At 38.4% G+C, this 24,948-nt stretch overlaps 1 protein-coding gene across 1 annotated transcript; it reads right to left on the minus strand.

Moving 5' to 3' along the window:
* Positions 1-46: 46 nt before the first annotated feature.
* si:ch211-283g2.1 (sodium- and chloride-dependent GABA transporter ine) lies at positions 47-11,065 on the minus strand. Its single transcript, XM_023276467.3, has 13 exons — positions 10,876-11,065; positions 10,293-10,427; positions 9,985-10,192; positions 7,699-7,831; positions 7,455-7,589; positions 6,296-6,399; positions 6,063-6,187; positions 3,129-3,241; positions 2,876-3,016; positions 2,682-2,781; positions 2,377-2,477; positions 2,054-2,221; positions 47-898 (listed from the first exon to the last, which is right to left on the minus strand). The coding sequence occupies exons 1-13, from the start codon at positions 11,048-11,050 to the stop codon at positions 746-748; spliced, it is 1,791 nt and encodes a 596-aa protein (XP_023132235.3). The 5' UTR covers positions 11,051-11,065; the 3' UTR covers positions 47-745.
* Between the last annotated feature and the right edge of the window lie 13,883 nt (positions 11,066-24,948).

Below are 24,948 nucleotides of genomic sequence, written 5' to 3' on the forward strand. Positions count from 1 at the left end.
ACAGCATATTTTGGTCAGCTTGTCCTGGCAGAAAGAAGACACTGTGGACTTTGCAGCTTTTTATTACGCCTTGACATTACATACAGTTTGCATGACCCATGATCTGTTAACAATTAGCTTTTTCCATATTTGTCGGCAGTGCTCTGTTGCGTTTGACCTAATAAATGAGTCAGCAACAATAAATTGACAGTTTTTTATGTTTTTAAGAGGAGTGGTTAAATACAAAAGTACAGCTGTGAACTGTAAATCTTTAACAGTGGCATTGCTTTGATATTTTCATATTAAATGTAAGTCTGCTACCTGATGTTTAAACAGACACGACCAAAAGATGGCACTCTTTGCAAAGTAAAGTCCATAAAGGAGAGCAGTGAAACGCTTGTGAAATCCACTCCTGCCAGACAGTGAAGATAACACAGCAACAACCGATTTTATAACTGTCTTCCAATATGTCTTATTCTACTAGACATGAGCAAAAAAAAAAAAGGTAGCAGAAGTTCAAAAATCTTACCAATTAAATTCACAGATTCACAAAAACGGCCATCTTATTTTATCTGAATGGCACATATGCAGCAACACTTTCACAATCGGGTAAATAATTTGTGTAACATGCTTCTGTTTAATCTTCTGACCAGAAGTTTATGTAAGATTAAAGTCTGATTGCAAGCTTAACTTTTGATTAACTTTAGCATAGTAATGACCTGCCATTGTTGTTGGCGAGGCAAGCATTGTGCAAAACACTGAGGTGTCAGAACTTTGTCTGACTTAGAGGTTTTTCAGGTAGCTCGGTGTTGCTGCTGATGACAGCGATCCCTGGATGGCCGTCTGGTCCTCCCCTCTCATAATATGGCATCTTTGATTTTCCATTCAGTGCGAATGGTGTGATGGACAACTTCAGTTTCTGTAGGAGAAATGTACCGACAATTTTTACGCAAACCCTGATTGTACAGTACTGAAATATTACTTGAAAATCAAATGATTCAAAACTATCACCTCAAATGATCAGAGTTAAGTTGAGCTTTAAGTTGAGCAGTACGATATTTGCTCCTATGTAAAATTAAAACTGCCCACTAAGAGTCATCGTGTCAGCTAGTATTATGGTATATTCACCAACATTTATGGTGCATCTATAAATGTGACCTCATAGAACACTTTTTGCAATCATTAATCCATCCATTATCTACAAACCGCCTAATCCTCATTAGGATTGATGTCAGGGCCAGACTGGGACGTAAACCAGGACTCTTCTATCTGTGAGGCAACAAAGCTCACCACTAAGCCACTTATCATTACATTCTCACCTCCATGTTTCACTCTCGGGACTATGCGTTCACTATGGTAATCCTACTCAAGTTCATGCCAAACATGCTGGAACTCATCTGAGCTAAACAAATTTATCTTGGTCTCATCTGACCAGCTGTTATGTTCCTAACAGAAAGCAGGGGGTGATTTTCTGGGATGCTGTTCACAGAGGCTGACATTATGCAATATTCTTCCCACTGTCTGAGCTGTCACACAAGCTCCTGTGCCAAATCTGAAACACTTGCCTGTGTTTTATTTATTTATTTATTGTGGGGTGGGGGTTGGGGGATCTGTCTGCATGGAGTTTGCATATTCTTCCTGTGCAAACGTGGTTTTTCTCCAAGTACTCCGGCTTCCTCCCACATTCCAAAAACATGCTGAGGTTAAATTTTAGATCCTAGATTCTAAATTGCCCATATGTATGAATATGAGTGTGATTTTGTATTTGTCTGTATATGTAGCCCTGTGATAGACCACTGACCTGTCCAGGGTGTCCCCTGCCTTCACCCTAAGTCATAGACTCCAGCCCCCCTAGGTCCCTAATGAGGATTAAGCGGGTTATAGATAATGGATGGATTAATGGATGGATTTGTTTTTGGGTTGTGCATACTTGTCAACATAGAAATGACATAAATATAGAGACCTGATACAGTTTTCAGTAATTTCACATTTAGCTAATATTGCACAGGAGTGTACACACTTGTTGTATATTGTATATAAACATGCACATGTGCAAAAGGTAAATACACATTACCTGCAGTAATGTACCAGGTAGCAGCCACAGTGTGTGAATGGCACCCAAAGGAATCCAGATGATGGAGGCCAAGGCAATGCACCAGCCGACTCCCTGAGCCCAGGAAGGGAAGACATATTGCTCGTAGCGGGCTGGTTTGAACTGGATTATGGAGAAAATCAGGATGACCTGCCACAAGAGAAAAAAAATATTAAATTCAGTCAAGACACCTTTGGACGGATCTCAATTTTTTGTCAGGTTAAAAAATTAAAATGTGAATCGTCATGAAATTTAAAGGTTATCAAAATATTCATTGATTAAACAAAAAAACCCATTTGACTTGCAGTGATCAGCACAGGAGCAACTACTAGCCAGCACACTCTGAAGAAGATGTTGGGTCTTGAGCCATTCATCTCTTTAACGTTGGCTGAAAGTCGAGTCACACCTGAATGTGAAAAGGTACTTTAGATCAACCCTTACTTGTCAATGAACAGCTGCTCGCATTTTATTTGGATTTTGACACACTTTTGCAACATTGTGGCAATTAGAATGAAACTGCACATAACTATAAATGTTTTACGATGTTCTGCAGTACAGTGCGTCATCATCAAATTAAGTGGGTCATGGCCTAGATGTGTTTTTCTCTCACCATAACTCCAACAGATGGCAATGACCTCAAAGAATGCAAGGAACATGATGGACACAATGGCAGTGTAATGATCCATCAGCTGGAAGACATAGATTCCCACCTGGATAGAAACACACTCTTTAGGATGGCAGCTGAGGATGTTACAGTTTCGTTCTAAACGGGTAAAAGTTTCTACAGTGTGTTACAGTCTGTACCTGCATGACACAAGGGATTCCTAAAAGGCAAGCCACCCCACAAATTGCAAGAACAAAGAACTCCTTCCGCCTGAAAATGTTCATCAGATCTCGATGGAATGCATCCATGAGGCTGGTCACCATCACTTCAACCATTGCAAACTGGTAAAAAATGAAGAGAGAAGCTAAGAATTCCTGAATTATACAGAAGCACAGTGCAAATATTAAGAGTTTCCCCCACAGTGGATTGTCACTGAAGTTCCCAGTCCACTACCTCACTGTCCAGTCCAAGGCAAAGCAGCATGAAGAAGAACATCACAGCCCAGAGCTGAGCAACTGGCATGTTGGCAAAGGCTTGTGGGTAAACAATATAAACCAGTCCTGGACCTAAATACACAAACGTGCAAGTTATGAGCATGACATGCCTGAACAAGCAATGCAAGGCTCTTCTCAAGCACACTGAGACATGACTGCACATGTGTAAAGGTCAAAATCAGAACGTATCTTTGAAATGTGAGTTGTTAGATCTTTAGTCTCTCATGGTGTAGGACTAGACATGTTAAAGTAGTAATGGGAAAAAGTATGCTTGAAAGACTGCAACATTTTAAGTTTCACACTGTATTACAATTGTAAACATATATTATATTTTTGCACTGCAGGTATGTGAAGCCCTTTTTGTGGAGATACAAAATTTAACATAAGTGTTAGTCTAGTTTACTCAACTTGAAAAGAGACACACATCTACAAAATGGTAGCGATGATGCATTAAATCCAAACACCATTTTTTCCCCCAATTTGCTCCTTAATTGCAAAAACATGCCTTTGCAGATGAAGACAATGTGATGGAGTATTTTTTAACCAGTTAACAATCCTTTATCTACCTAGATGGCTAAAATGCTTTAGCTACTGTTTTAAGGCTTTTACAGTGTATAAACACAGCAGTATGCAGGGAACTATCTGGATAATTAACATTGCACTCACTGTTCAGAGGTGGTATAAGTAGAAGAATCACCTATTACAAACCCCTGTGTAGAAATCAACGGGAGTGTTCCTGAACATCAAAGTTGGCGGTTGTATAGTACATCCTTGACCTCCCCTGAAAAAGTCAACCGTCAGCTTTGTAACAGCTCGCATTGACTCAAATGCCGTGTTTAACTTTTAGGGACTAATGCTTTTTAAAGCTTATTTTGGGGAAAAATCACTGAACCTTTTTGTTTGTTTGTTTTGTTTTTACCAGAATTGGCCGGTGATTCTGTACATACAGTCACTATGTACTAGTGACAATTGACATCGCAGTTATGGTCGTCTCCACATTCTTAGGATCTTGCCTGGTTAACCCAAAATAACGGCCTAAACCCTCTGAGTTGTGAGTCACTGCTCCAAGCGAAGGAGTTTAAGTATCTTGGGATCTTGATCACAAGTGATGGGAAAATGAACCATGATATGGACAGCAATAATGTAGCAAAAATGTTGCACTGGACCATAGTGGTGAGGACGGAGCTGAGCTGGAAGGCAAACCTTTGGATTTACCAGTTGCATCTGCGTTCCAACCCTCACCTCTGGGTAACTCTGGGTAGTGACTGAAGGAATGAGATCTGAACACAAGCTGTCAAAATGAGTTTCCTCTGTAGGGTGCTTGGGCTGAGCTTTAGAGACAGGGTGAGGAGATTGGAAAACCAGAGGGAACTCGGAGTAAAGTCACCTTTGTGTTTAAAGGAATTGGTCGAGGTTGCTCAGCATCTGATTAGAACACCTGCATGTTTTTCAGGCAGCTGGAAGGAGACCCCAGAGAAGAGCACTCATTGAAGACACTACATATCTCATCTGGCCTGCGATGATGAAATACTCCAGGAGGGACTAGAAAGTGTTGCTGAAGAGAGGAACATCTGGAGTGAGCTGCTGATCCTTCTGCCACTATGACTCGACCTCGGGTAAGGCTCTAACTTCCCTGGGTTGTTACCAAAATGTCTGCCGAGTGGCAACATTTGCCAGTAAATACTTTCCTTTAGTTTACTGCATTAGCTTAGCTACCTAGAAGCTAGCTTTAGCTGAAGGAGCTGGTGCTGGGGATCTTTAGCGTGAGGGTGTATGATTGATCAGGATACCGATAAATTATTGCTGTCATTTTTAACTATTTATGCAACAATGTCACTTAAGGATTTATTAAATGTCTGACTTGTTTGTTGTCCATTTACTATAATTGTTGTACTCTTCATGCTGGGTTAAGCAGTTAATGGCGATTGTTCCTTTCTATGTGCATTAGCTGCATAACCTGCACTTCAGTAAGTCAGTATTATCTCTGTAATAGCCAGAGATAGATTTGTCAGCTGTGGTATGTCTGGAATAATTTCATGTTTACTACATTGTACATTAGGCCTACATTCATACATTCATGTCTGCTGTTTTATCTTTTACTGTGAGTTGAGTGCTGACTCTCAGACTATGCATTTTCACAGGATTGAGCTTTAAAAACTCTGTACAACACGCATGCAATAGACATGATGTTATGAGGTGAAGCCTAGTGACCCAGAAAACGCCATTTCTTTCTCACAATGTCTCTGAATTCCCCATTTACTTTTGCCCTGAATGGTTTATGATGTTGCATTTGGCAACATTTTATTCCCAAGCCCTGGGTAGACATCATTCTCTCTGTGTGCAAAATACACAGTATGGTTCTGGTGGAAAAAGACTACCATTACCACCATAAAGCATTTTTGTGATGCTTCAAATCTGAAAATGGACATGATCCCCAACTGGACAAGTATGCCAAGTTTCATGTGTCCATGAAAAAGTGAACATCATTTTCTCATATCATCTGGACTAAGAGGTAATCAGGGTTGGTGAATCAGTGGACAGGAGGGTGATTTCAGACAGAGCCAATGTAATTATTAGGCTTTCCTTTGATATTTATAGCTTGAGTTTTGCATTTCTCATATCACCATGCCTTTATGTTACTATCATGACTCATATTTTATTGCTTACTATCTTGATTCCACTTACACATAGTCAGAATTATTGAATAAATTCATAAAATGATCTGAAACATGTATCACAGCCAGAGGCAATGTCTTTCTAGAATACTGATTTATAAACTTACAAATCCTCGCACAGGTCAAATGACCTATTTTCTTTTATCACAATTAAAATAACTTAAAACATCAATAACATGGTAATTACCCTGTTTTTATTACTTGTTTTGTTTACTTACCATCCACAGCCAGTTGGCGGATAGGAATGCCCTGCAGATAAGACATGTATCCGAAGGCAGAGAAAATGACGAAGCCTGCCAGGATGCTTGTGAGGGAGTTGATGATGGATATGGTCAGTGTGTCCCTGGGGGCGAAAAGATCTGTTTTAGATCACTTTCTCACTACTTAGAGATCAGTATTGTCAGCACAGACGGAAACAAGAAATGCAAAACAAGATCTTTGAGATGATTACTTCAGAATGTTGTTATTGAAGGAGTTGTAGCTGGACATTGCCAGGAGGGAGCCAAAACCAATCCCGATGGAGTTAAAGATTTGAGCGGCAGCATTGACCCACACCTGCAACACCGAGGAGCTCATCAGTATCATCAGTACAGATGCAACATCAGAAATACACTGTAAAAACTATTTAGTATTATTTTACAGATTTTCTCTCTTATTGTTAAATTACAGATAATATCTAGTAAAATTACAATTGAGAGTATTAATGTACATGTCAACCATAAAAAAATAGGCAAAAACTGTGAAGAATAAAGATATTAATAATAAAAGTATTTTAAAGAAAAATAATGCATAATCATTAATTAAAATGCTACATCATCTTGAAAGTTATTTTACAGATTTTCCCTGTTTAGTTAAATTACCCATAATATCTAGCAAAATCACAGTAAAGAGTATTCATTTACATGTCAGCCATTAAAAAACAGGTCAAAACAGTGCATAATGACAATATTTTCTGGTATCTTAAAGAAAAATAATGCATAATCATTAATTAAAATGCTTCATCATCTTAAATGTTATTTTACAGATTTTCTCTGTGTTGGTAAATTACATATAATATTTAGTAAAATCACAAAGAAAGGTATTAATTTAATTTTTAATAGTCAGTCCTAAAAAAACAGCCCAAAACTGTACATAATAAGCATATTTACCATTAATTGATGGAAAAATTGCAAATACAATGCATATTAAAGACAAAAAATGATGCATCTTTTTTAAAATGTAATTTTACAGATTTTCTCTGTAAGATTACACTTAATCTAAGAGTCCATATTGGCTTTTTAAAAAGGCATAAAACGGTAAATAATGTCTACATCAAAAGTCTGTATTTTTACAAATAATAATGAATTGTTTTAGAATTCATCACCATAACAGTACACCGTTTTTCTGCATTTAAATCAGCAAAAACTACTTTATTGTAATTTCATATTTTATGATATTTTACACAATTTCTTCTTTTTTTAAATAATTTTTACAGTTTTTAAATGTTTTAGTACTCCACCGATTTTTAAACATATTTTTTCAGGCACCTTTACTGCAAAGTTTCCACAGCTTTTTGCATTTTTAAATTTATTTTTACTTTTACTGCCCTCATCGTATCGCTTCTTTCTTACGTCCACTGAGCGCAGCTTGTCCCATTCCGGCACGATGAAGTAGGTTATCCCATCTGTTGCTCCAGGAAGCTGCACGTTGTTGATCAGCAGTGCAATCAGAATAACATACGGGAACAGGGCAGTGAAGTATACCACCTACACACACAAACACACACACACACACACGTGAAATGAAAAGTATTTATTGTCTGTCAATCCTTCCACTTCCATGTCTTTGCCTCAGTTTTTCTCTCTTTTCACTCACCTTGCCTGTTGATTTCACCCCCTTAAAGATGCAAAGGTAAATGAGGATCCAAGCCAGGATGAGGATCAGGAAAAGCTGCCATCGTAGCGTTCCTGCTTCATGCACTCCATCAGTCTGCTCCAGCATCTTATATCTTCAAATATGGTATAAAAAAAAAAGATGCTCTGAGATTTGACATTATTACAGATATCATACTTCAAAGACGAGCTCACTACAGCCATCAACAAACAGATCAGTTTCCTGTTGTAATAAATGAATCATTACAATCGCATGGCAGGAAATCATTACTAAGTGGTATTCCACACTGTTTAGGCCTTTTATTATTTCTAATTTATTGACCATTCACCCAAACAATTCCTATTTTGGTCTCTGTTCAGTATTTATCTACCACAGTATGCCCATTCAGATCTGGTGCCCGGTAATCTCTCCACCACAACATGATACTGTAACTTCACACTGGAGATTCTGAATATGGATTTGATTTTATGCATGTAAATATTTGCCGAAAGACAGATGGGGGAGAAATTAAAGGAAAAACCAACATAAAATCTCTTAGTAAGTTGTCGGGTCACCACGTGCTTGTAAGAACACCATTCGTTGACTCCCAGGAGGATAGACGTGCTTCATTACAGGATAAAGATGATCATTCATAACATCTTTGTATTGTTTTGCAGTGTCTCTTCCCTCTAAGCAGACAAGTGGACCCAAATATGTTAACAAAATGCCTCCACAGCACAACAAAGTCACCAGATCCCCTCACTGTAGAGGTGAAGGGTTCAGGCTTTTCACTCAGGTCCTTATCATCTACATGGATTGCTATGAAACTCTGTATGGACAGTCAGTGTCCCCAGATAATGAGTACAAATGGCGTCAATATGAATGCTGATTAAATGATAGTACTACTTATACATAATACTTACATAGCGCTTTTCAAAACACTCACAGATTTCTCCTCCAGTGTCACCATGATAATGATATTCACCTTTTACAGAAATGTCCTTTCTAATACATGTTGCCAGAAACCTTAATTCCAAGACTAGACTCACTTTGTAACTGAATTTTTATATATTAACCCTCATGTTGTCCTGTGGGTCAAAATTGACCCATTTTAAAGTTTGAAAATGTGGAAAAAAATATATTTTTACAGTGAAACTTCTGATGTCCACATTTTCAACATTTTTGTGAAATCTTTAAGCATTTTTTGGTGGAAAAAAAGAAATGTTAAAAATGTTTCTTAAGAACATTCACAAAAAATAATCAACCAAAATACAGGGAATTTCACTGGATTTTGGTTCATTCAAAATATTTGATGTTTTACTGATATAATCACTTTAGATATTTTTAGGATTTTTTTGGAAGATTTTTACTAATTTTTTGAAAATATTTACAAGAATTTTTTGCCAAATTTGGGGGATTTAAAAAAAAAACTTTTAAGGGAAATTTTTAAGGAATTATTGGAATTTTCTTCCTGAAGGTTTTACAAATTTTCAGAAACTTGGGGAATTTTTTTTGCAGAATTTTTGGATTTTTTCCAGACAAGGAAGCAATATTTTTTGGTGCCTGTAAATGTGGAAAAAAGTGTTTGGTGTCTTTACAGCACAGCAGAGCTGCATCCTCTGGTTGATCTGGTCACCATTAATGTTTTTACAGCAAAAAGATTTTGCATTTTCAGGTATGAGTTTTTCTACTTTAAGTCAGGTATGAGCAGGAACCTGAATGTGCCTGTTGCCTGGTAGCAGCCAGACAAATGAGCCGTCCTCCCTGAATTCTGTTTACCATTTGGTTTTGGCATTTGCCACAACATAATTCAATATTTTTTAACAAACTGCTTGAATAACACATTCTATGCAAGCCACGGAGTACTTTAACTCACCGAGTTCCTACATTACTCCACTGGTTACACAAGTTAATAAGTAACTGTGTAAATGTGAAGCTTCACTGTACTGTCTGAACACTCAGCATTCCACTACAAAAAAGGCAGATAATTGTAAGAACTGAAAACCCAATACTATCAGCACCAAAGTCAAATAAACCACCATGTGTTTTTATAGCAATTGTAAAGCAATATCTATAAATCAGCATTTAAAAGTTAAAGTTAAAACTGACTTTCCTACACTTCATTGAGGTCCTTTATCTGTTAACCTGTTATCACTGACCCTCCATTGCCCTGATATCCCTCACGTGCCTCTGATAGGTTGTGTTTTCAGTTGCATTTTATGTCCTGACTTAATTTCGGTTTAAAGTTATTAGAAGCAGCGCTGGTTTGTCCCACACAGTGAAACATACTTGAAGAACTCCTGGCTAGCTGTGGAGGAGAAGTTGCTGCCGTTGATGGCGTGAGCGGTGCAGTTTGGTGTGTTCCAGGTGTTGTTGCAGTTTTGCCATGGCAGTGGTGCCTGGAAGGAGCTGAATAGATAATAGAGGGCCCAGGTGATGACCACATTGTAGTAGATGCACATGATGAAGGAGATGGCCACTGATGCTATGCCCACTCCTGAGATCAGACAAAAATAATGTCAGGCTTTTTCTTGCTTCACTGTCTGACAAATGCTTTCTACAAATGTTTGCTTTTACTGAATGGTCAAATTTAGTACCTTTCAGTAGCGGACACACACTAGCCAGAGCATGGACAGGTCCTCTCCTTGTGTACTGCCCAATAGCCAGCTCCATGTAGAGCAGAGGGATGCCCAACACAAACAGCATTAACAGGTACGGCACCAGAAAGGCACCTGGCAGAAAGTTATAGTGGGTCAACAGTCATATTGCTGACAAATGAGGTTACGACTGTGCTAGTTTAATGGCCTCCTGTAATCCTAAACTCTTGTACAACATTTTAATAACCTCTTAAATTCCTCCCTTATATTGTTCATGTGTTTATCCTTAAATAAAAATGTTCACCTTTTATTACTGTAAGCTAAAGATCCTGTTAATGCTATGCAGAGCTGAGAGTGCAGTGTGAGTCTGTAGCACATGGAATACATTTGAAGGAATTTGATAACGATTCAAACATTTTTCAACACAACCAGTGTCACTGCAGAGCAACAGATTAACACTCACAAACATATTTTGTTAACCTTTGCACCCAGTGTGGAGGCCTGTGTATATGCAGTGTTAGATTAGAGGGTGGTCTAGTTTCATAAGTCTGCCTGAGCCTAAAGTGTCAGCTTGGTTTCTCACCTCCTCCACTCCTGTAGCACAGATAAGGGAACCTCCAAACGTTGCCGAGACCCACAGCACAGCCGATGCCGGCCAGCGTGAACTCTATCTGCCTGCTCCATGTTGGTCTGCTGGGCGGCTCATCCATGGCAGCTCCCTGCGTCACCATCGCTGTCCGTCCAGACCCAAACTCCATGGACAGTTTGACTAGCATCTAAATGACTCTGGGTGATATAACCTTCCTTTTTATTATCCTTAATGATTAGCTTAGTAGAAACAGCATGCAGCAGCCCCATGGCTCACAAGGAAGGAAAACTTGTTATAGTTAATAGGTGCCATAAAACCACATCTGATTTGTTATTTTCAATTACTTGTAAAATGCACAAAGATGAAAGGTTACCAGATAGTAATTTATAACACGTTTTTATTGAACGTGTGGCCAACTACTCAGCACACTTCTGGTCATCTTGGATGTAAAAAACTTGATGATTTATTTTCAGTATCTTGATGTGCATGCCCTCAGAATCTCATCATGACTAAACAACCTCTACACAATTATTCTTTATGATCCACAGAGATACAGCAAGTAATATCTCATTAGATAATTAACTGTGAAGAAAAAACATAAGGAAAACACAGAGCAGCTTTCTACAGTGATTTTATCAGTTAGGCTCAGTGGCGTCATTAGGCATCATTCTTAAGCCCCTCTAAATAGGTTTATGTTCATTTATTTAAAAAAAAAAAAAAAACTTATTTATTTATTTATTTATTTTTTTTTTACAAAAAGTGCCAATAAATTCAATATAATGTGGCCAGAATATGAGTTTAAATAAATAATCACATAACCAGTCATTATTAACTTAAATATGATCATAAATCTTAGTTTCCCTTCACTTCATAGTGGAAGGCAGAGAGTCCGAGTCAGTGCGTCGTTATCCAATCCATTCCACCTGTTCATATAGAGCACGCCCACATCACTGAAATCCAGTCCACGTTTTCCCTGTAACCTCGGTTGCACTCGGTACCTCGGTACCTGCAGCATGTGTTTACCGGGAGCGGAGCACACAGAACCGACTAGAGCAGCATTAGGAGAAGAACGTGAACTAGAATGGATATACGAATTTTTTTCAGGAGAGTAAGTATTATGACTGCTGATAGTAACAATAAGTTAGCTCCAGCCCCCCAGCTAACAGCAGAAAGTCCCATGTAATTAATGAACCAAATGCTCCCTGTTTAACAAATAAAAACCTGGCTGGACACTCTGTAGGACAGACAGCCCTGTACAGGAGGCAGCATGAGATGCTGTGTCTCTGTGCACGTCTTAGCTTTGTTGTTTGCGGTCAAAAGTTACATTTCAGCTCTAAAAGAACGCTGCTACTTAGCTAGCTAGTTAGTCTGAAATGCACTGTGAAGGTTCTGGTTGTTTATAGAATTAGGTGTGCACTCTTTTTTTTTTTTGTTTTTTTTTTACCATATACTGTCTTTGGGGTGACTTCCATCTGGAGCATCAGCTCCAGCATCAGATGCACACAGTGAAACAGGAGCTGAGCTCATTCACGTATGATTATGTGAATAATAATAATAATAATGACAATAAGAATGGTGATGATGATGATGATGATGATGATGATAATGATAATAATAATAATTCACTAATAATAATCACTCCACCACCCCTATTGACCTGTAGGAGTCAGGGCAGAGGAGCAGAGAGAGTGAGAGGGGAGAAAGCTCTACTGGAAAGGTGAGTCACAGGATAGAGCCATTTGTGATGCAGACAGTCTTTGAATTTTATGGGGTGACTTCCTTCTGGACTTCCTTCGTCTTGCTGTCATGTCAACTGAAAAAGAGGCACTTTAGCACCTAAATCACAACAGAGTGATAGACACTTTTGCCACCCTTAAAAACAGACGACATTCTTTGATGCTTCCACCATCCAAGTAACTGCCAATTGTAGCCATGTTATTTTAAAATGGTGTACTTTGTGAGAACACAGTGCTCTTTTTTTTGCATACAGTTTTGGATAATACATGTGGGCTCTTAATGAATAAGAAGCATTGGTTAAATGCGACACTGTAACTATGTGGATTTTTTCTTTTTATGTTGTTGTTAATGCTGTAAACATACAGTACTTCCTGTGTTTGTTGTTGTACTGTATTAAAAATGTAATGGTGGCCCAAAACATTTACACAGTAAAGTATCTCTGAATAAATCTAAATCTGTCCAAAAAGTGGAAAAGCAATTTCTCAGTTTTTGTTAGCTGTTTGTGAAATGAAACGTTTGCTCACAACCTGTGCATCTCCTAGGGGCTAAGCCCCCCTGTCCTTAAAACCCAGTGACGCCCCTGGTTAGGCTTGTTTGTTTATTGTCTAAAACTTGCATATGCTATTCAATTTTTGTTTCTGTTGTTTTGAAGGAGAACTATGTTTCTCACTTTTACATATCAGAAGAAACACTTACTCTATTTGAGAAATGGGGAAATACACATTCTTAGCTAAAGGCCCTAAAAATAGCAATCTCCATGGTTGCGTTTACTAAAATCAGAATTTCCAAAAGCTGAACTGTCTTTATTTTGTTAACTACTGGACTTTATTATTTATTTATGTTTTGCCTTTTTATGACTTAAAACATACACGTATTTGTGAATTTATTTGTCGAGGAACAGATGAGACCTGACAGTTGAAAATAGAAATTTAAAATGTAAGGAGTTTGTATTGTTTTGTTGTACTGTTTTTATCTCTTCAAATTAAAACTCTCTAAGTGACTCCATGCTGACTGTTTACTCTGTTCTTCTTTTCTAGCTAGTAGCTACATTGTGATATTTAGTCCCATTTAGAGCACTGCTGTGCCCCGTTTAATAATCTTGACAAGCCTGTTTCTGGATCAGGGTCAATGTTCCCTGTAATTTTTCCTGAGTCTGAGCAAACACACAAACTCCCTGAGCGTCCCTTGGACCACTGTGAGCAACATCAGACGTGTACACTGTGGTCACACCAGCATCACATCCATTCAAGTTACATGGTTCATTAAAAGAATCAAATTACAGCATTTACATTTCTGTTAAAACACTTTGTCAACAGGAGCCAGTTGAAGGCTGCAGTGATTTTAGTGACACTACAATGTATAAGAGTGAAGTTATTGAATATTTGTCTCTCTTTACTGTTGCAGCAGTTTTGCAAATTGCAGACGGACCCTGTTCACTCCATAGACACCAATGTTATTCCTGTAGCTTGAAAGACAGCTACTTTTGATAAAACTGGGCTTGTAGCACATTGTCTGCCTTGCAACAATGGGAAAGAGGCACCGTTTATGTTTTGACAACCTATATCTAACGAGTTATTGATGCTGGAAGTCTGAATCTGTGAATATCTTTCCAACTTTACTGAACTTGGGGCCACTACCACCTAAGGAGTGATATATTTAATTTTGATAAAAGCATTTAGCCATACTTAAAGCTTTAAGTGCTTTATTAACACGGAACTAAAAATTTTGTATTGTTTTATTATCACAGGTTCTGTCTGAAAAGAGGTGGCATCATTTTAAACAGTGAAATCAAACTAACAAAATGTAATGACCAACCAGTGAGCAATACTGGATTCTGCAAAAACATAAACAACTTTTTTAAAAATCTAAATCTTATCTTAACACAGTTAATGTATTAACTTATTTTTGTGTGTATGCATGTATTTATTGATTTATTTAGTACTGTTAACATATCAGAGTTCTGAGTGAATTTTTCTTAAGATAGGCAAAGGCCATTTATTGATTACATATAGGCTATTAAAATGTTTATTAAAAACTAAAAAGCATTTAAAAAAACAACTTAGGCATTTATTGAGTCACTAAAATACTGTAGAGTACAGACCACATCAACATGATTATAAGCATCCTCTGGTAAATGAACAACCAGATACTGATGTCTCTCACCATATGGACTTCAGGAGATGACTGGGGGATGATAAACTGTGACCTACTGGTTGGGTTCTCTCTGTTCTCATGTTTCTTACATGTTTGTCCCCTGACAACCGGGTCCTAATGTTTTTTGAGCAACACACCATACTATGATGTTTTTACAATGATGGTTCTACTATGGAACCAGTTTGACATGTTCAGGTGTTCTTTATGTGAAAACTCAGAGATTTCAGGTATCAGAAGGTGGTTTTCAACTTTCTTTATTAACTTTCTGCTTCAACTTTAAATTAAATTTCCTTCACTAACCCAGCCCTCTGGACTTCCAGGAAGCTGTGTTCCTATTGGCTGTCCAGGTGGCTGTGTTCCTATTGGCTGTCCAGGTGGCTGCTTGGTGTTATCAGGAATACCTGAGCAGCTCAGTGTCTTCCTGCTTTATTTAGCTGCAGACAAACATTTCCTCTGCTTCTCTTCACCAGTGAACCGGGTTTGGCTTCGTTGCTTTAGTTTGTTCTTTAGGCGTTGACTTGCAGCTTCCAGCAGTAAAATTGTCTTTAATGTGTTTCTTGGTGTGTTTTAGGGCTTTGTACTGGATAGTTGTCTTGGTAAATGTGGTTCTTTAGCCACAGTTAGCACATGGTGCTAATGTGTGCAGTGATTAGTGGATTTGGTGCAGCTGTGTTGTGTCTTTATCTTGGCTGTAGTGAGTCTTCAGAGGTTTTTGGTCAGACACATTCTGTGTTCTTGTTTGAGAACCAACGTTGGTTGTCCAGCAGGTAAGAGTTCCTGTCCTGATTCTCTGTTCTCAGAGGTTCTCTGGTAGGCTGCAGGAGACTTTAGCGTTTGGGTTGTGCTAATTTGGTTTTTGTATGGTTTCATTTGGACGACTATCTTGAGGCCCCTCCATGTGGTTTAGTGAGGTTTTCTGGAACAGTTCTACAAAGCAACCTGAAGCAGAAGAGACTTTGAGAGTTTTTAGGAAGTTCTGGAGACCAGACTTTAGAGCAGCAGAAACATTTGTCAGCAGTTTGAGCAGGAGAAGGTGAGCTTCAGAGTAGAAATGAGACAGAAACCTTCTTGACCCGTGTGGTGAGGTCCTGTACCAAGAGTTTGAGCAGGTTGTGAAGAGTCTGTAGTTCTTTGGTCTGAAAGCACAAGAAGAGTCGACTCATTAAAGGAGAAAATGGGAGATATTGTTGGTTCTTCTGTCGCTCTGCAGTTTCCTTAGACTGAATATCAAGTTTATATATTAAATGATTTCCCATGTGAGCCCAAGAAGACTTCAATAAACTCCCTCCATCCCCTGGACACACATATTTTATTACCATATTAAATCTTTTTTTTTTTTTAATGTTTTTGACTTTTAATCATAGTTTTAGCATAGTTTTTTCTCTTTGCTTGTTTAGTTTTGTCATCTGTGTAAAAGGTGCTAAACAAATAAAGTTGAATTGATAAACTGAATAACTGACTAACTCATGATTGTGACAACAGAAGTATTTTAATTGTGATTTAAGGGTTTATTTCATTTTTAAGGTTGGGGTTAAAATCTTGACAGAAAAAAGATTAAAGAAATAAACTACATAACAAAAAGCAATTAAATCAAAGGACAAAAAATTAATACAATAAAACTTTTAAAAAGTTTTACTGTTAAAAAGATTTGAGAAATTTAAGATGTAATTTTCTAATTAAACATCAAATTTTTTAATTAAATGTTTTGTCTTTTTAAAGGTTTAATAATCTAATTAAATGTTTTGCATTTTTTTAAATGTTTAATATTATTCTTGTTTATTTTTTAGATGTTTAATTGTAGAAAATATTTTATCTGTAATTTTTAATATTTGTATTTTAAAAATTTTTTTTAATTTCATAATGACATGTATTGTATCTTGTTGAATTATCTCATTCAATATTTTGTCTGTTTAATAGAGTAAAGTATTAAATACAATTAAATTCTATTAAACAGACAAAATATTGGATGAGATAATTCAACAAGATACAATACATGTCACTATGAAATTAAACAAAATTTTTAAAATACAAATATTCAAAATTACAGATAAAATATTTTCCACAATTAAACATCTAAAAAATACAATTAAACAAGAAGGATATTAAACATTTTTAAAAATGCAAAACATTTAATTAGATTATTAAACCTTTAAAAAGACAAAACATAGGCGCCCATATAGCTCGACAAGTTAAGCGGGTGACCCATGTACAGGGGCTGGTCCCCGACGCAGCGGCCTGGGTTCGATTCCCGCTCGTGGCCCTTTGCTGCAAGTCTTCCCCCGACTCTTCTCCCCCGTTTCCTGTCTGTCTCTCACTACGCCTATCCAATAAGAAGCTGAAAGAGGCCAAAAAAGACAAAACATTTAATTAAAAAATTAAATGTTTAATTAGAAAATTACATCTTAAAGACAATAAAACTTCAAATAGGAATTACACAGAAAATACAATGAAGCATTTAAAAAGAAAATTAAACATTAAAAGGTGGTAAAACATTTAAAAAGAAAAACCTTAAAGATTTAATTGAAACATTAAATATTGGGAAAGAAAAAGAAACTCAAGCCAATAAAACATTTGAAAAAACAATTAAACATTAAAAAGAAAAAACATTTGGAAATCAAATCAGACATTAGAAATAAATAAAAGGTGAGAAAAGAACAAAACTAAACGTTTAAGAAGAATCAAACTAAAGACGAAACATTTCAAAAGACACCAGTTAGACTTTAGAAGATCAAATTAAACAGAAGAGAAAATAAAACGATCAAAAAGAGCAAAAACAGATAAAGGTCTGAAAGCGTTTTCTAGTCTGAAATGAAAACATCAAGTTGTTTCTTCAAACATTTCCTCTTTCTATGTTCTTGGTTTGATTGTGGATAGATTTACTAAGAACTCATTTCAGAAAACTGCTTTCCAGATAAAGTCTACTAGTAGTTGAAGGCATTTATCAAACTAATGTTATCTTCTGATCTCCACAAACTTTACTGTTCAGTGAAGAGAATCAAAGTTTGTTCAGGAATTCTAAAAAACCCACAGGTGAAGGTCTGAGAAGAACTCAGATGGATGGTCTAAATGTGAAATCAAGACTCATGGTCACAAGTTTTAAGGCTTCTGTTAACCATAAGGTTCAAACTAACAGAGAAGTACTGAGAAACTTTTAAAACTTCAGTCCTCAGACTGTCTGAAGGTTCAAACTAACAGAGAAGTACTCAGGAACTTAGAAGATTTCAGTCCTTGGACTGTCTAGAAGTTCAATCTAACAGAGAACTACTGTGGGACTTAGAAAATTTCAGCCCTCAGACTGTGTGAAAGCTCAGGTCCTGAGGACTCAGGAGGTCTGCAGGCTTTGAAAGTCTTGGAACTGAGGCTTCAACCTCCAGCACAAAGGCTGAAGTCCAACCTCCTGAGAAAAACGGTCGAGTCGAGACTCAAGTTAAAAAAAACTCGAAAATGGCAAAAAAAAAATAGATGATAAATGCGCAAAAAAAAGAAGAATTAGTATCTGAGTGAGTAGCTGAGGGGATAAGAAGAGAGACTACCAAGTGGAAGGTAGTAGGTTCAAGACCCACCACTGACATTTTTCTTTGTTTGTCTTTGTCAGGATTTTGATAAAATTTAAGAAGGGTCTGGTCTTGAACCAGTGACCTGCAGCTCCATAGGCAAATCCTTAACTCACTGAGCTACAGATCAGACGAAAAGAAGTAATTTTGTCGTCCCTTTGGCATCGTAGTTCCTGAAATGACCACATGGGTGGAGCCAAGGCGGAGTCTGGGTGGAGTCAGGGCGGAGAGTAGGCGGGGAGGTGGGTGGAGGCCTCCCCCCTCTACAGACCTGACCGTGAACACCGTCGACACCCACCTCAGGGAGACGCTGCCTAAGATCTCAAGGCTGCTTGGCTGTGGTCTTTCTGGCACGTACTCTTCCAAGATGAGCCGGGAAGTTTAACACTGATGGAATGACACCAGGTCTAAGCCGACAAACTTCCAATTCCTCCTCAACCCATAGTCTCTGGGAAACCTACATGGAGTAAGAAAAGTAGACAGAGAAGTAATTAAGTCTGTACACAACACATTAAAAAGAAATCATGCTAATAAACTAAGTACAAAGAACCGAATTCGCCAATATACTGGAGACCAGAGCTATTTAATTTGATGTATTGAATTTGAAGTATAACCTTGTTTAGTAACATTTCAGTTATTTGAGAGCAGTCCTAAAGAACTGCCTGTAATCCCAATCATAAAATGGGTTTGGTAGTATTGGTGGTAGTAATAGCAATGTGACTACTACTAGTAGTAGTGGTAGTACAGTAACTACTGCTGCTGATACTGGCACTGCTACTACAACTTGTAATACTATTACAAATGCTGATACTACTTCTACGACTCTAACAGCTGTTTATACTACTACTGCTGCTTGTACATTTAGTATTACTACTACTGCTTGTACAACTATACTACAGCTACTATTAATCGTCTGGTATTTGGTTGTCAAGCTGCTAGCTCGCCTTAGCGTTTTGCTAGTGGCTAACTAGTTAGCTCTCATAGACTGGAAGCTATCAACAAGATTTCATAATGAAAAAAGAGCCAAAAACTATTCTTACCTATGAAAAGTCATTCCAAGTTTCCTTGTCTCAATCGTACGATGCAGTGTGTAACTATGCAGCACAGTGAGATGGCATACTTGTTTCCGTTTTCACACCGTGTACATCAACAGAATGCACTGAAACTTTGCCCCCACTAGCTTAGCCTCGCTGTAGCACGCAGCTCAAAGGGGCGTGTCCTATCTACTCATTCATATCTATGAGAACAACGGTGGCTGCACATAAGGACGCCTGAAGTTGATTAGCTGCATAAATACCATTATATACAGTCTATGGTAAATACGTATGTGAATCGCATCATTGGCTGCAGCAGCCAGTCACCGGTCACTCACTGACTCACACTGAAAAATAGCACAGAAGGAATTGTTACGTGTTTATTTTATTTACAATTTAGGTTGGATTTTTTTTTTTTGTGCGCAGCACAGATTTTCTGTGCGCGGAGAGCGTGTCAGCAGTGCGCAATTGCGCACGCGCGCAGCTTAGAGGGAACAGTGATCAGGGTGATCCAGTCCAGTGTTGCTTTGAAAAGTCTCCACAAAATAAACAAGAAAAGCACTCAGAGAGCGCTGTACTCCACCAAGACTGCTCAGTCGTTGTATGATTTCCGATGGATAAGTCCCGATAAGTCCACAGTAGTCAATTTGTAGTAGGATCGCAATCATGTGATCATCAGCAGGGAGCCCACGTGTGTACATGTTGTCATAGTTACAGTGACATCATGCTACTATCTCACAATGATACAGAAAATTTTAACAAATCCGTGGATCCAGACTGTAAGCCACATCACTGCCAAAATCTAATCACTTTGTCCTTGTGTCATTTCTGACCTTCCCTGAAAATTTCATCCAAATCCGTTGGTCCATTTTTGAGTAATGTTGCTAACAGACAGACAGACAAACAGACAAGCATACACCGATCTCCACATAACTCCGCTGCATTCCTTGGCAGAGTAATTACATGATCCTGGACAGCAAAACATGGGATTATCAAATCCAGATCCTTCTGATCCAGATTCAATTCTGTGATCATCTGGGCCCAGGAATATTTTTACTATTATACTATTCTACTATTTTACTATTTTTAAATGTTATTTAACCCCAAAGTTGAATGTTTGCCAAAGGAAAAGCGAGTTTACTTTATTTAGACATGCTAGCCTGGCTCATCAACTAAAAATCAGCCCCAAAACATCACATTCCCACCAACACGTCTGACTGGAGGGATGGTGGGATTGACTTGTTTTCATTTTTTTTTTCGCAAATGAAATTTGTAGCACTTTTTTTCATCTCATCTGACCACTAAACTGATGGGCAGCCCCTGTCTTCTTTGTTCAGGTGAGCTTTTTCAAAGACGAGGGGAGGTTTTGGTAGAAACTTGCATTTTCCCAAAAAATGTGCAACAATTTCAGTTGTACAAAAAAAGATTTAAAGTAAAAATGTACAAAAAAAACAAACAAAAATGGAAATAATAGACACTGGGGTTGGTATCAGGCAAGGAGAATGGCCTCCTAGTAGCTTCATGCTTAATTCTTCTGAAACCTTTTGCAGTTAATTTGCATTTTTCTTCTCCTTGCATTTGCTGGGGCTCTGTTTAAAATTTGCCAAAAAATATAAATGTTTTTTTTTTTTGACCCATTTTGAAATAACAAAGCAGCCTAATAATTATTCACATTTTCATTTACTGTATGATGTTACAGGCTGCACAGTGGCTTGGTGGTTAGTGCTGTTGCCTCACAGCTTGAAGATCTTCAGTTCGTGTACCAATCTGGGTCTGGGATCTTTCTGTGTGGAGTTTGCATGTTCTCCCTGTGCATGCGTGGGTTTCTCCGGGTTCTCCAGCTTCATCCCATAATCCGAAAACATCCATCCATCCATTATACACTATACACCTCTTAATCCTCACTAGGGCCGCGGGGGCCTGGAGTCTATCCCAGCTGACTGAGGGTGAAGGCAGGGGACACCCTAGACAGGTCACCAGTCTATCACAGGACGACACATAGAGACAAACAATCACACTCACATTCACACCTATGGACAATTTAGTCACCAACTAACCTGAGCATGTTTTTGGACTGTGTAGCTCTTGAAACCCATGAATGCACATGCAAACTTCATGCAGAAAGATCCCAGGAAGGTTAGGATGCAAACCAGAGATCTTCCACCTGTAAAGCCAAAGTATTAAACACCAAGCAACTGTGCAGCCCTTGTCATGCTGAGGTTAATTGATTATTCTACACTGTAGGTGTGAATGTGATTGTGATTGGTTGTCTGTATATGTAACACTGTGATAGACTGGTGACCTGTCCAGGTGTTCCCTGCCTTCACCATAAGTCAGCTGGGATAGACTCCAGCCCCCCCGCAACCCTAATGAGGATTAAGCAGTGTGTAGGTAATGGATAGATAGATGGTGTTACTTTAGGATCACACCCTCCCTCATTAGTCAGGTCAAGCACCATTATTTACACTGATCAGCCACAACATTACAACCACCTGCCTAATATTGGTTCCCCTTGAGTTGCCAAAACAGATCCGAACCTTTGGGGCATGAACGCAGGACCTCTGGGTGCTCTACAGTGTGTGGCACTGAGACTTGGGCAGCAGATTCTTTGAATGCTGTGGGTTGTAGAGTGGGGTCTGTAGGAATCTGATGTGTTCCGTCGCAACCTGTGGATGCTAATTTGAATGTTGGGAATTTGGAGGCTGAGTCAACTGCATGAGCTCTTAGTCATCTTCCTCGAGCCGTTCCTGAGCAGTTTTTGAGATGTGTTGGAGTGAACGTGTTCAGCCTGCAACAATATTTAAGTAAGTGGTGCGTGTCAAAGTAACATCCACATGAATGACATGACTCATGGTTTCCCAGCAGAACATTACATTCTAACAAGATGATCAGTGTTATTCATTTCACCTGTCAGTGGTTTTAATGTTGTTGCTGATAGATCGTCTTGCATATTTCACACAGAGACTGACCCAAAATGCTGTCCTATAGAGAAATAAATTCAATGTTACAAATTTACTGAACTAATTAAGGTTGAGAGCCTATAATATTGTCCTCATACACACATAACCTGTATATTGTTAAATCCATTAAGCATTCAAGCTTGTTTGGCTTGGAGTTGGAAACTGTGTGTAGAAATAATACTAGGGTCAGAACCAGTCACTTACCTAGTAATTGTGCAGGCAGTATAATTTGAAGCATCCTCTAAGGAGGTAGTTTAAAAGGAAAACCTACCAAGAAAAAAAAGCCTGTTGAAGAGGGATGCAGGGATGTATGTCACGAGTTCACAAACACGCTTTGGTCTGTGTGCCACAGCCAGTTCTGCTGGAGGTAACAATGTGGTGCAACAGGAAATCAGAGGGACAGAGGGGATGTAAATGAAAGCAGTCGAGCTGAGTGGGGAACTAGACAGACGCCTCACCTGGGAAGAAGTGTGCAGGTGGACGTGCTGTAATATTCGTCCTGTGAGGGTGAGTAAACATAAAGCAAGCTTGCAACAGCACAAACCTCAAACTGTTTAATATCAACAGCAGCGTGTCAGTCAACCAGCAGCTGCATGCCTGCCCCAATCAGCCAAGTCTGAAATCTAAAACTGCCTTCTGATCAGATGTCCTCAAGCTTAGAGGACCATCATCACCAGCTCACTGGGGTCTGGAAAGCACACAGGCTACCTTGGAAAAGTAGGTTTTAATGTTATTTTCTTCAGGAATGTTTGTGAACGCAGCTTGAAGGTATTGCGACAACTTTGCCACAGCCGTGGTGAAGGATATCCACATGCTGCTTATTTAGGACCAGTGTGGGATGTGGCCCATTTCAGGTCCCAGTGTTTCCCTGCCCTGCCACATCTTGTTCATTTGTGTTGCAGCAGCAGCACCCACACGTCCATCTGTCAGCCATATGGAAAACACAACATGACGATGGCATGGTTGGAGTCAAACAAAAACACTAAAACTTTCCACCAATAAAGACCACCATAAACTCAATCAAGCTTGTAAAACTTCGAAAAGATCATATTTTCTAAGGTGAGGATTTCATATCAGCAGTGTAGAATTACGAAGCACAAAACTGGAGGAATTCTCATGTGCTAAGGGGCATTGTTTGGGTGGAAAAAGATATTTGGCAGTTTGTTCACCAATCAGCAAACACCAGGACTCATCTGACTGATTAAAGCCAGTCTTTCGACTCTGCCAAAGTGTAAATGTGAGCCAGTCTTATGATTTTTATGTAGATCTGCAGCCTCATCACAGAATTTTCCACCTACTTCATTATACATACAGAGGCAACTGCTGAGGTACAATTGGTAGCATTTTATCTAGTTTTGTTCAGGTTTATGACTGAAAATTCACTCACTGAATACAGAGAAGATTTTAACACGACACTGGGTGAGCATAGCAAGCATAAAATGTTACAGCACAATTGTATCATAGGAGACATGTAGATTTCAGGGGGCCTGCAGTGGATTAGTCCTCCTCAGTATTTAGAACACTTGCATTTGTTTCCCTCCTCATGGATGCAACAATGCCTCTGACAGGGTTTTCTTGTCAGTATATCAGACTCAGATTTGGGTAGGATGTTCTGAATGAACACAAAGTGTTGTCATGAGCAGATTTTTTGCTGATACACATATAAACTGCTCAAGTCCAGAGGTTTAAAAATTAATTGAAACAAATTTATCGTCTCTTCATCCCTGAAGTGAATAGATGCCACATGCGTGTATAAAGATGTTACTCCCCCTCCCAAAAAACACCCTGACTACGTTATATTTCAATTTTTAGTCACCTCACGCTTCAAGTTTGTGTTTTCCTTTGCATAGACAAGTTGAATTTATTTCAAATGAAATTTATTTATTTAGCACATTTAAAAATGTAAGAGCTGAACCAAAGTTCTGTACAATTTAAAAATAGCAATCCAGTAAAATCTGGATGAAAACATAATAAATAAAAAAAATAAAAGCACTTAGAGAGTGCAGTACTCCGCCAAGGGTGCTCAGTTGTATGATTTCTGATGGATGAAATCTTGAAAAAATTTGGGGTCCGCAGCGGTTGATTTGTAGTAGGATCGCAATCATGTGATCGTCAGCAGGGAGCTCAAGTAGTGTTCACTTGTTGTCATAGTTACAGTGATGCTGTGCTGCTATCTCACAGTGATACAGAAATCTTTAACAAATCCATGGATCCAGACTATAAGCTGCATCACTGCCAAAATGTAATCACTTGGTCCTTGTGTCATTTCTGACCTTCCCTGAGAATTTCATCCAAATCTGTTAGTCTGTTTTTGAGTAATGTTGCTAACAGACAGACAGACAGACAGACAAATATAAGCAGATCATCACATAACTCTGCCGCATTCCTTGGCAGACTAACAATGTTAAAAAAAAAAAAAAACACAATAAGAGGTGAAGTCAGAGTATTGAAGATAAGAACAGTGTCTTTAGCAGCAATCTGAGTAATTCTCAGTTGAAAACTACTTCAGAGATAAAGAGCAGCCACCAAGAAGGCTTGATCGCCTCTATTTTTGTCTAGATGACAGGACAGGATCTGGGTAATTAACATAGAAATCTAAATTTAATAAAAGACATTTCCACTGTAAAC

The sequence above is a fragment of the Amphiprion ocellaris genome, chromosome 14 (assembly GCF_022539595.1).
Source record: "Amphiprion ocellaris isolate individual 3 ecotype Okinawa chromosome 14, ASM2253959v1, whole genome shotgun sequence".
Classification (NCBI taxonomy): domain Eukaryota; kingdom Metazoa; phylum Chordata; class Actinopteri; family Pomacentridae; genus Amphiprion; species Amphiprion ocellaris.

What these genes read in the sequence shown, in the direction of transcription:
- si:ch211-283g2.1 (XM_023276467.3), bottom strand. Translation starts at nt 11,050, where the DNA reads ATGGAGTTTGGGTCTGGACGGACAGCGATGGTGACGCAGGGAGCTGCC. An exon ending in ACAAGCTGCGCTCAGTGGAC is followed by an intron (nt 6,400 to 7,454) that starts GTAAGAAAGAAG and finishes TCGGTGTTGCAG; the next exon opens with GTGTGGGTCAATGCTGCCGC. An exon ending in TTGCTCCTGTGCTGATCACT is followed by an intron (nt 2,222 to 2,376) that starts GCAAGTCAAATG and finishes CTCTTGTGGCAG; the next exon opens with GTCATCCTGATTTTCTCCAT.